The sequence below is a fragment of the Procambarus clarkii genome, chromosome 64, assembly GCF_040958095.1.
Source record: "Procambarus clarkii isolate CNS0578487 chromosome 64, FALCON_Pclarkii_2.0, whole genome shotgun sequence".
Lineage (NCBI taxonomy): Eukaryota > Metazoa > Arthropoda > Malacostraca > Decapoda > Cambaridae > Procambarus > Procambarus clarkii.
In genome coordinates, this window is record NC_091213.1 from 2,368,181 (window position 1) to 2,381,484 (window position 13,304).

At 39.8% G+C, this 13,304-nt stretch overlaps 1 protein-coding gene across 1 annotated transcript in view; it reads left to right on the top strand.

Moving 5' to 3' along the window:
- Positions 1-13,304, top strand: part of LOC123768906 (uncharacterized) — a 73,825-nt gene that overhangs the window by 26,683 nt on the left and 33,838 nt on the right. Inside the window, exons 2-5 of the mRNA XM_069309058.1 lie at positions 1,696-1,818; positions 2,102-2,828; positions 3,079-3,252; positions 6,250-6,454. Of these exons, the coding sequence (XP_069165159.1) occupies positions 1,696-1,818; positions 2,102-2,828; positions 3,079-3,252; positions 6,250-6,454 (1,229 nt within the window). The remainder of the gene's footprint in view (positions 1-1,695; positions 1,819-2,101; positions 2,829-3,078; positions 3,253-6,249; positions 6,455-13,304) is intronic.

The window sequence follows — 13,304 nt, forward strand, 5'->3', positions numbered from 1 at the left end:
TTGCCATTGTTTCATTTAGGTCTCTTGGTGTCAAGGAGAGTGGGTTCGAATCGTTATCAGGCTTCTACTGATTTTCTGAAGTAGGTTAACCTTGGAAGGGAGAGGCATGTCACAAGAAGATAAAATGTATCATGGGCATCGATGTCGCCAATCCTATTTTTCATCCTCTTTGCATCCATGATTTTCTTTCCAAGGATCTCATCAATGGCGTTTTACCCAAGAGAAGCTCTGAGAAGAGTGGTGTCTGTGGACCTGATTATATTAACTCCCTGCAGGAGAGAGTTGTCCTGCAGGGAGGTCACACTTGTAAGGGTTTAGGGAGAGGCCTTGCTTGTCTGCTTGTTCAGTAATTTTCTCGATGCCCTCTAAGAGGGAATCTAAAAAACCAACCATATGTCCCATATGGTTGGTTATGTCCCATCATGCAAGAACCCGATAGTGATCTCCCTGGTCAAACTAAGATGATATATTTTAAGACTAAGCAGAAAAAAAAGGAGCTAGGGAGGGAGGGAATTATTAGAGGAAACCGCCAAGCCATTACGACTATATAGCACTTGGAAGGGGCCAGGATGAGGATTTGGGATGCGATGGGATGAGGGGGGGGGGAATCACCAAGGCAGATGTTTGTAGGAATCACCAGAATGCGGGTTTAAGTCACTCCAATGCATCAAAATGATTTTCGTTGATATATCACGCTGTAACGGTTCTATTGTTACGTAAAGTATGGTGACAAATAAATACAGACACTAAGATACTATATATATATTTGGTCGAATATACAGAAGTACACAGGTGATACTTTGGTGTGAGTTGAGCGCACTGAGCGTCGGTACAGTATCTCGCAAGTGTCTGCTCTAGACCACACTTGAAACTAGACTAGTTAATGTTTGCTATTCTGCTGCTTATATGCTCGGGCAACACCTCACCGTGTTGCCCGGGCAACGCCTCACCGTGTTGCCCGGGCAACGCCTCACCGTGTTGCCCGGGCAACGCCTCACCTCATTCATCTCCAAAGGTTGACAGGAATATTAACAATGCATTTGGAGCGAGTATATTATTGGGATAATCTACTCGCTACAACGCTATTGTGATTTTATTCCGGTGTGGGATGTGGTGTTCATACTAACTGTTCCACCACCCAGAGAGAAGTGATCCAACGTCTGCTTGTGTGTACTTGCCTTTCCACAAGCGTTCCAGTGTTTTCTGGTCCCACATCTTATTTATTTTACTTTCATATTTTGTTTAAACTGGTTTTCCACATTTAACACTTATATTTTCAACATGTTTCCCAGTCACGAATAAACTTGGAAGTCTCCTTCATCAGTATTAAGTATTTGTTTATAGCCTTTTAGAGAGGATCGTTCTCCCACTGTAGTTATGTCACGGCACATGTGCAGAAGAGTTGCTGATCTGGCGGGAGTTTTGAAACGTAACGTACACCTTCCAATCATACTATTATTTTACATATTCACCCCAAACATTGCCCACAAAGATCCCTTGCTTACAGGGACCGGAGTTAGTCCCCAGGGACGAGGTACAACAAAGTGATGAGGTGTGTGCAACAAATAGACTCCAGGCACACACGAATCAGCTTTTTTCTATCCTTTTCTTTCCCACACCTAGGCGGACGTCAGACGGTGGCTGACGCTCTATTCCAATGGTGACAGTGGTTGACACTCTTCTCTCCCCATCCAGCAACGGTGACGCTGGGTAGTATCCAGTACCTGCTGAAGCCCCCGCCACCCACCCCGGAGGATCTTAAGTTCGCTGTCATTGCCTCAAACTACAGCCAGCGGAGGGCGGCTCCTCACCCACCCGGTAGGCTGTCACCACTTCCCATATGTGACGCTGCACCTCTTGGGGTCGTAATAATTGTTTTTGAATCTCACACAATACAAGGCCGGCAGGTGTGTCGCGAACCATGTAAACACAGTCTTGCTAGTCTGACCCCACCGTCATGAAGATGGGGTCAAGTAGATTGTACAAGTAGCAAGCAAAGTAAAAGAATTCGTAATATAACTTTTTTAATGAATTGGTCTATACATTACTGAATGTTACATTGTCAATAATATACTGCGTGTTTGTTTAATACTGTGGACAGCATCATCAGTGGCGGTGGAGACGACGAGGTCAACACCCTCCTCTACTGACTCCGTCCACCCGTCCTCCAGCACCACCACTACCACCATTTATAACATCACCAACGTCAATGTCACCATCGTCAACAACAAATCCAGCGTCAGCAATCATCTCGCCACCAACATTAATCCCACCACTAAAAATGGCCCCATTTCCATCAACGACGTCGTTGACAGCGTCAATACCAGTACCTCCGCCCGCGCCGTCACCACCAACACCCCCTTCATTACCACCAACAGTACTGTCACTAGCGTCAGTACCTCCGCCCGCGCCGTCACCACCAACACCCCCACCATTACCACCAACAGTACCGTCACTAGCGCCAGTACCTCCGCCCGCGCCGTCACCACCAACACCCCCACCATTACCACCAACAGTACTGTCACTAGCGTCAGTACCTCCGCCCGCGCCGTCACCACCAACACCCCCTTCATTACCACCAACAGTACTGTCACTAGCGCCAGTACCTCCGCCCGCGCCGTCACCACCAACACCCCCTTCATTACCACCAACAGTACTGTCACTAGCGCCAGTACCTCCGCCCGCGTCAGTACCTCCACCAACGCCTCCACCATCAACAAGCTCCTAGTGCAGGATCTAGTACGGTTGGCCACAAGACCGTCCTATAAGTGCACTAAACTCCTGAAGCAGGGAGGAAGGTCCTGCCACAGGATCCCAGATGGAGACAAGTGAATATCTTATTGCTGTTGTTTTAAATTATAATTATAATTAAATGTTGTCAGTAGTAGAAGTAGAGCAGCATTTGTAGTGGTGGGAACTATTGCTTACTTGTGTTCTGTTTCCATATTACAATAAGAAATACGTATATATTTCGGCAAATGTTAACTTGTAAGCCATATTTATTTAATAAATATTATATATATATATATATAATATATAATATATTTATCATCAAATATCGAAGCTATTGTATTTTAGGAAGATGTGTTTGGATGCGTCAGTGGCACCGTCTAGATCGTCGTGTATCGTGTACTCGGTAGGCATTGGCCACGACTTCAGCTTCGACAAATCCATGGGGGAATATGGATGTGAAGTGTTTTCCTTTGACGACGACGATTATCACACCATCTACCCAAACAATATACTTCGCAGGTAAACGATTTAACGAAATGTATTAACAAGAATGTAAGAACACTTGTATATAAATAAATAAAAATAAAATCTCTACCACAGTTGCTTATAAAATGATTTGAAAATTAAGGCAAATACAATATATAAAATACACACTAATTTGAAATAGTATTTTCTATTAAGTGGAGGAAAGGCAGGAGCTTGGTAAAGATGGCTAAATATGTTAAAATAATTACATCCATCCCGTCAGTGTGTGTTCCATGCTGGACACTATCAGAGCCATGATAGTGTTCCATGCTAGTCACACACACAGTCATGATAGTGGTCCATGCTAGTCACTATCAGAGCCATGATAGTGTTCCATGCTAGTCACTATCAGAGCCATGATAGTGTTCCATGCTAGTCACACACACAGTCATGACAGTGGTCCATGCTAGTCACTATCAGAGCCATGATAGTGTTCCATGCTAGTCACTATCAGAGCCATGATAGTGTTCCATGCTAGTCACACACACAGTCATGATAGTGGTCCATGCTAGTCACTATCAGAGCCATGATAGTGTTCCATGCTAGTCACTATCAGAGCCACACCACCACACTCCAGCAAAACCATCCACAACAATGATGAAGTTTGATGTATAATAACAAGGTTTCTAATTGTATTAGGTAATAACCGGATAGATGCAGACGATGAGTCACAATAACGGGGCTGAAGACATGATAACCAACCACAACTCACACGACGGAGAAACCGCCATATTTTGTTGTCCAGGTGGACCGAGACGTCGGCGCTTCTCCATGTTGTGAGTTGTGGTTTGGTCATCAGCCAGATGGATGTAAATATATTCTTGGTAATTATAGGGATTTATAAGAGAAGCCCAATTTACTTGAATATGCACAGTGAAAAAGATTTATAATGCAAGTCAAACTTACCCTGGATGAACTAGGAGTTATATTATGTACCTCGCCCTGCCCTGGTGACGCTCTATTACTCCCTCATCTATCCTTATCTCAACTATGGTATTTGTGCTTGGGGTTCTACTACCCAAAATCATTTACGTCCTCTAATTACTCAACACAAAGCTGCTATTAGGACAATATCCAACTCAGGCCCCAGACATCACTCGGTTCCCCTACTCAAATCCCTGAATATGTTAGATATTAAATCACTGCACATTCTCTCATGTGTATTATACATATATAAAACGTTGAACTGTAATGCCAATCCTGACCTCAAAAGCTTCATTGAAGGTTGTAACAGAACCCATGAGCACCACACCAGAAACAAATATTTATTTATTTATTTATTTTATTTATTTATTTATATATATATACAAGAAGGTACATTGGGTTAGTGAGAATACATAGCATAGTACAGTATTTACAATCTTGTAAAGCCACTAGTACGCGCAGCGTTTCGGGCAGGTCCTTAATCTAACAGATAATTTTAAGTAGGTAATTTCTATCAGAATTGATAAATGATAAAGATACATTGCAAGAGAAAAATGAGATGAGAGAGATTAGTAAGTATATTAAAGCACATTGCTATATTAGAGCTCTGATTGATTACATTGACAGCTTGATTGGTAATTTAAACAAGATTAATAGACACCATACAGCAGATTGACAGCACATATAAGACAGCAATGATCACAATGGTAAAGATGTTCAAATTGGGAACATAAAGATTGGGAGATTGGGTAGCAATAGATACAGTGCAATTTTAAGGCAAAAAGTGAAAAACTATGAAGATGAAATTAGGTACTTTTTAGTATTGATTTTGAATCATGTAAAAGTTGGACAGCTTTTCAATTCAGTAGGGAGTGAGTTCCATAAACTGGGTCCCTTTATTTGCATAGTGTTTGCACAGATTAAGTTTAACTCTGGGGATATCAAAAAGATATTTATTTCTGGTGTGGTGATAATGGGTCCTATTACATCTGTCCAGGAAGAGTTTCAGAGCAGGATTTGCATTTAAGAACAAGGTTTTGTAGATGTAGTTGACACAAGAGAATTTATGGAGTGAGATTATGTTTAGCATGTTTAGGGAGTTAAACAAGGGGGCTGAGTGTTGTCTGAAAGCAGAATTTGATATTATTCTGATAGCAGATTTTTGCTGGGTGATGATGGACTTGAGGTGGTTTGCAGTGGTTGAACCCCATGCACAGATACCATAGTTGAGATAGGGATAGATTAGTGCATAATATAGAGAGATGAAAGCAGAGTTAGGTACATAATATCTGATTTTGGAGAGTATACCAACTGTTTTAGAGACTTTCTTAGTTATGTGTTGTATGTGGGTACTGAAGTTGAGTCTCTTGTCTAGGAATAGGCCAAGAAACTTTCCATCATTTTTATTGCTAATGTTTACATTGTCTGAAGCTGAATTGCATTTGTAGATTTGCTTCCAAATAAGATGTAGTAGATCTTTTCTATGTTAAGTGTTAGTTTGTTGGTTGACATCCATAAGTGGACTTTTTTTAGTTCATTATTAACAACATTATTTAGTGTGTGTGGGTTGGGGTTGGAGTAGATGAGGGTAGTATCATCAGCAAACAAAATAGGTTTCAGAATGTTAGAGACATAAGGCAGATCATTGATGTATATAAGAAATAGAAGAGGTCCCAAGATGCTGCCCTGTGGCACTCCAACGGTTATTGGTAGAGTGGGAGAGGTTATATTATTGATGGCTACACATTGGTGTCCATCACTAAGATAGGATTGGATATAGTCCAGTGCATGGCCTCGGATTCCATAATGATGGAGTTTACGTAAGAGGTAATCGTGATTAACAGTATCAAAGGCCTTTCTCAGGTCAATGAAGAGTCCAATCGGAAACTCATTTTTGTCAAGGGCTGAGTAAATTATATCAAGGAGACTAATAATTGCATCGTTGGTACTCTTTTTGGGAGCGGAAGCCAAACTGACAGGGGCTAAGAATGTCGAATTTTACGAGATAGGAGTAGAGCTGTTTGTAGATAATTTTTTCAAATATTTTATCTCTACTCGTATCCTCAGAGTGCACTTCATCCACATTCGTGTTGGCGACAAGGTGCTGTACAAGTTTGTGCTGGACAAGGTCAAGAACAGCACCTTCCAGTACCTGTACCGACCTCTGGACAACATTATGTACATCCTGAGGCATGACTCCGCCAACCTGGAGCTGATCAAGATGGATGTGGAGGGCGACGAATGGAACATCTTCAAGAACTCCATCTTTAAGGTACTGTTGTAAACAGTCTTTCCATGATTACATCTTTACTTTTCATATTTCTAATCTTATTTAGGTACATTTTGATTGGTTTATATTTAAGTAACTGCCCACGTTCGCTATAATTACTTGTAGTTTGTCTTAGACAATGTTCTCTACCAGTCTTACTTGAGGAAACGTAATGCATTCATTTGATTTCTTTATTATGCACCCCATCCCCGTCCCGTGGAGGAAAGGGTTACAGAGGCACAACTATGGAGTTAAAGAACTGAAGCCCATAGTTTGTTTAGCTAAGGAAGTGACAATCTTCTGAAGCTAGTTGCACAATTGTTAATATTACATACACATGTACATATATGTATATATATATATATATATATATATATATATATATATATATATATATATATATATATATATAATATATATATATATATATATATATATATATATAAATAATTTCTTCAAGGGCTTTATAAGTTATTGTCTCAAGGTGACACCCGACCAAAAAGCTCGGACCTCGCAAGCACAACTAGGTGAGTACATTAAATACAATAAATAAATATTAACTATATCTTACCAAGCCTCCGAAGAATAACTTTAAACAAATCGTTGCAAGTATGATATAGCATCATAAATAATTAAATACATCATCTTGAGTTTATTTGCTTCTGGCGCTGCAAACCTAACTTTACAGTCAGTGTTGTGACTTCATGATTCAGAGTTGTGACTTCATGATTCAGAGTTGTGACTTCATGATTCAGAGTTGTGACTTCATGATTCAGAGTTGTGACTTCATGATTCAGAGTTGTGACTTCATGATTCAGAGTTGTGACTTCATGATTCAGAGTTGTGACTTCATGATTCAGAGTTGTGACTTCATGATTCAGAGTTGTGACTTCATGATTCAGAGTTGTGACTTCATGATTCAGAGTTGTGACTTCATGATTCAGAGTTGTGACTTCATGATTCAGAGTTGTGACTTCATGATTCAGAGTTGTGACTTCATGATTCAGAGTTGTGACTTCATGATTCAGAGTTGTGACTTCATGATTCAGAGTTGTGACTTCATGATTCAGAGTTGTGACTTCATGATTCAGAGTTGTGACTTCATGATTCAGAGTTGTGACTTCATGTGTTGGAAAATCCGACACCATTTAATAATAATATCATACAGACAGATAAGAGCTGTGTTGTATAAACAAGTTACCCATAGAAAACGTAACTTGTAGTGGAATTACCATCTAAAGAAAACGGGATATCATCACCACATACTATTATAATTCACCAGCTATTCTGCTGGGAATTGTTCTTAAATACATTAGTCTTTGGACTTTACCATCATAAAAACATCTTATATAAATTAACTTAATTATCAATATTAAAGTAGAGTAAATGTGACCCTTCTATCACGTTCTGAAATCTGGACAATGTAAGCCAGGCGTCAGAGTGGAGGAAGGAGGGCAGCCATTGTTGTTATACGAGACCAGAGGCTCACACGGGAGCAAATTCGGCTCCTGTTAAATTTACTTGGACGTAGTGTTATGGAACCCAAAGGTGTACCATTGTCAACACGCTGTCTACAAATACAAGTTAAGTGTCTATCCGAAACCCGTTTATCATTCATTTATGGCCATTAATGTCAGGATATAGGGTTAGCCGGTTAGAACGCGAAATCGCCTCAAACTAAAGGTAATTAAGCCAGGTCTTCATGTTCCATGTACTGTTTTCTCTGATATACTTGTCATATATAGGTATCTGGCTTCACAGCTAGCGCACTTTTGACAGGTCAAGACGAGGATGCAAGATTATGTGCACCAGTTACTGGGTGATAGAAGCTACCTCAAAGAGGATAATTTGGTGTCTACACTCTAGTTATACCTGGTGGACTAACCTGCTGTACTATAAGAGAAGGAACCTCATCAATGTATGTAGCTATTACTGTAATTTGATTGGCTGCATATGTGTAATATAAACCCCCCCTAATGTGTAGAGGATCGATTTGTGAGATTATGAGATTATTGCAGAAATACAGTCCACTTAACATTATACAAATTGCTATCGAAGTATATAAATTAACGTAAATATAAATTCATATAAATTAAATAAATATAAATCTCACAGGTCGGTTCCCACATTATTTGGTCCTTCGAACCGGATGACGGATTATTTGATCCTTGTGAACCCACATTTGGTCATCTTAGTACCGGATGAACCAGTTAACCAGTGGATTCATTAAATATGCTAGTGCAGTGTTATTTAAACAAAGCCAGCAGTCAAGACGGCAGCGTAGCCTCGAGGGAGCTCAGGAGCCTCCCTCAGCCCAGTTCAGCTTCGTCAGCGGTTTCATGCACACCCACAGATATTTGGTGGCGTGTTATTTCGTGAAATGACAGCGCTAATATAGAATCCAGCCAAATTAGTGACTGTGTCTTCGCGAGATTGTTCACGGATTTCGTGGTGTTACATTTCGCGAGAGATTATCTACGAATTTTGTGGACTTTATTTCGCGAGGTCATTAATAATATTTAATACTTCTAGATAATATTAGAAGTTTCATAGAGGCTAATTAAGAGGCTATTAACAATAATTGTGTATATTATTTCTCCAAAATAGAGAATTATTTCATATATATTGCACTAGTGATCACAGTATAATATTTACTAATTGCCAACCCACAACAGGGTAGGATATGACTAGTTGAACTATTATTGTTCATCCTAGTCCCATTATTACAATAGTCAGTTGTACTATATTGAACAACCTAACACCATTAATGAATGGTCCAGACCCTATTTTGGGTGTAATTTTTATCAACTCGAGTTGAGTTGTGTATATATAATAATTTACTTATGATCATTACACCTTTGAGTGATTAATTAGTGTCTCTACCATCCTAGGGTGATATAGAAGAGCTAACCTAAAGGTACTTCCAGTGACACTGGTTTATCACTCAAATCATTAGTGTGTATGATTGTATATATATAATGTGTATTAATTTTAAGTGCTAACCTCGAGTAGAGGTAGGATTATTGCCTAGTGAGTTCAGAATTTACCCTAGGCTACCATTAGTGTTTGTTCAGTATTATGAGCAGCCCAAGTACAAGCCCCACAAGGCTTCACCAACTAGCCAGGATGGATAATGCAGGGAGAATGAAAAGAACCCTTGCAGGTCTTAAAGGCCACTTAACAAGACAGATCAAGAAATGTGAAGATTTGTCACAACAATCTCAAGTTGATTATGCTGACCTGGAAAGCTATTATCAAGCAGCTGCAGGTAAATTTGAGCAAATCAAATGCCAAATGGCTGTCCTTGTGGGGACAGACTACTACCATCAATTCATTGGTAGCCCTACTAAATATCAGGGCATAACCATGTTAAACTCTGCAGGAGGTAAATTACTCTCAGGCCCAGTATCAAGCCTGAGGAGACCTATGCCTGCAGATAAACAATACCAATAGAATCTAAATTTGTCAGCTGATTATATTTCTCCAGTAGCATTATACTAAGGAGATTACAGCTGACTATACCAACAGAAGTTGATGTTAGTATCATCATTTAAAGCTGAAGATGAGTTCATGAGGCCTCAGTGGCAAATCAGTGAACAGTAGCCTAAAACAGCTACAAGTCACTGCGACCAATGTCACTGAACCCACTGCAGTCTCAGAACCATACTTTACTTTAATGATGAGCTATTCAATCTTCTGAATCAATTAACTAAATTAAACCCTAATAAATCTGATGACTGATTTGATACATTTATTATTTAATCAAGATGTATTCCATGGGCCTCAGTGTTTATATATCAGTGACCAGTTACCTGAAGAAACTTCAAGTTATATCTAATGTCACTGATCTCACTGCAGTCCCTGAATCATACTTGACTGTAGTACTTGATCACATCCAGTCTTCTGGGTTAAATAATATGTAATAAGGCTTGAATATTAGCCTTTCAAGAGTTGACAGGGAAATGAAATCGCATTAGACTTCTAACCCCTGCAACTCTAGTACGGGACATCCGTCCTGTACGAACAGACACACAAATGTGTGATTACTAACTACTAACATCAAATTAATGTAATAATTCGAAGGAGGAGTATCGGTGTTCGTCTGTTCTAAAGAGGACTTCGACCCGTGAGCAGCCCCCTGGGGAATTATGTCGGAAAATCCGACACCATTTAATAATAATATCATACAGACAGATAAGAGCTGTGTTGTATAAACAAGTTACCCATAGAAAACGTAACTTGTAGTGGAATTACCATCTAAAGAAAACGGGATATCATCACCACATACTATTATAATTCACCAGCTATTCTGCTGGGAATTGTTCTTAAATACATTAGTCTTTGGACTTTACCATCATAAAAACATCTTATATAAATTAACTTAATTATCAATATTAAAGTAGAGTAAATGTGACCCTTCTATCACGTTCTGAAATCTGGACAATGTAAGCCAGGCGTCAGAGTGGAGGAAGGAGGGCAGCCATTGTTGTTATACGAGACCAGAGGCTCACACGGGAGCAAATTCGGCTCCTGTTAAATTTACTTGGACGTAGTGTTATGGAACCCAAAGGTGTACCATTGTCAACACGCTGTCTACAAATACAAGTTAAGTGTCTATCCGAAACCCGTTTATCATTCATTTATGGCCATTAATGTCAGGATATAGGGTTAGCCGGTTAGAACGCGAAATCGCCTCAAACTAAAGGTAATTAAGCCAGGTCTTCATGTTCCATGTACTGTTTTCTCTGATATACTTGTCATATATAGGTATCTGGCTTCACAGCTAGCGCACTTTTGACAGGTCAAGACGAGGATGCAAGATTATGTGCACCAGTTACTGGGTGATAGAAGCTACCTCAAAGAGGATAATTTGGTGTCTACACTCTAGTTATACCTGGTGGACTAACCTGCTGTACTATAAGAGAAGGAACCTCATCAATGTATGTAGCTATTACTGTAATTTGATTGGCTGCATATGTGTAATATAAACCCCCCCTAATGTGTAGAGGATCGATTTGTGAGATTATGAGATTATTGCAGAAATACAGTCCACTTAACATTATACAAATTGCTATCGAAGTATATAAATTAACGTAAATATAAATTCATATAAATTAAATAAATATAAATCTCACAGGTCGGTTCCCACATCATGATTCAGAGTTGTGACTTCATGATTCAGAGTTGTGACTTCATGATTCAGAGTTGTGACTTCATGATTCAGAGTTGTGACTTCATGATTCAGAGTTGTGACTTCATGATTCAGAGTTGTGACTTCATGATTCAGAGTTGTGACTTCATGATTCAGAGTTGTGACTTCATGATTCAGAGTTGTGACTTCATGATTCAGAGTTGTGACTTCATGATTCAGAGTTGTGACTTCATGATTCAGAGTTGTGACTTCATGATTCAGAGTTGTGACTTCATGATTCAGAGTTGTGACTTCATGATTCAGAGTTGTGACTTCATGATTCAGAGTTGTGACTTCATGATTCAGAGTTGTGACTTCATGATTCAGAGTTGTGACTTCATGATTCAGAGTTGTGACTTCATGATTCAGAGTTGTGACTTCATGATTCAGAGTTGTGACTTCATGATTCAGAGTTGTGACTTCATGATTCAGAGTTGTGACTTCATGATTCAGAGTTGTGACTTCATCATTCAGAGTTGTGACTTCATAGGCAGGCGATGAGTCACAATAACGTGGCTAAAGTACGTTGACCAGATCACACACTAGAAGGTGAAGAGACGACGTTTCGGTCCGTCCTGGACCATTCTCCCTGGACCACACAATCGACTTGAGAATGGTCCAGGACGGACCGAAACGTCGTAGTCCCTTCACCTTCTAGTGTGTGGTCTGGTCAATTGTGACTTCATCATTCAGTGTAGTGACTTCATCAGTGTAATGACTCTAGTGTTGTGGCTTTATCAATGTGACTCAGCCAGTGAAGTGACTCGGTCATTCAGTATAGTGACTGTAGGTCAAAGTAATGATTCTAGGATTCAGTCCAGTAACTCAGACAGTCAGTATACTCACTTATTGAGTAAGTTTAGTCGCTACAAAACTAATGTAGTCACAAGTCTGTGTAGGGACTTAAAGAGTCAGTGTTGTGACTCCATGAACCAGCATTGTGACTCAACTATTCAGTGTAGTGATTCCAAGCGTCAGTGTAATGATTCCAAGACAGTATAATGACTACAGAAGTAAGTGTAGTCACACAAGTTAGTATTGTGATTCAGTCAGTGTAGTGATTCCAAGAGTCAATGTAATGATTCCAAGAGGCATTGTAATGATTCCTAGAGTCAGAGTAATGACTACAAAAGTTTAGTCACACAAGTCAGTGTAGTGGCCCCAAGAGTAGGTGTAGTGATTCCAAGTCAGTGTAATGACTACAAAAGTAAATGTAGTGACTCCACGAGTCAGTGTAGGGTCTTTTGGAGTCAGTATAATGACTCCAAGAGTCAGTGGAGTCTGGCAAGAATCTGTGTTCTCTGGTTGGTTAGGTTAGGGTACATTTTTAGTACAATAGTGTTTTGTCATTGGCAACACTGGCGAGAACGGGCCGCATCAGCAGCGTCGCCAAGGGGATCACATCTCGGTAACTCTTGACCTCGTTGTCAAGACCTTGACACACTCACCTGAGCTCTTAGGCAAGTAAGAGCCTTACTTGCCTCGTAAGGCAAGGTAAGCCTTGCCTTATGAGGTAAGGCTCTTTATTGCCTTGCCTCGTAATTAATTGTTGCCTATAGCCTCGTCCACAAACAATTTTATTCCCTATTTTATTTATTTATTTATATACAAGAAGGTACATTGGGGGTTTAAAGAGAACATAGAAATGAAGATGATTTTACA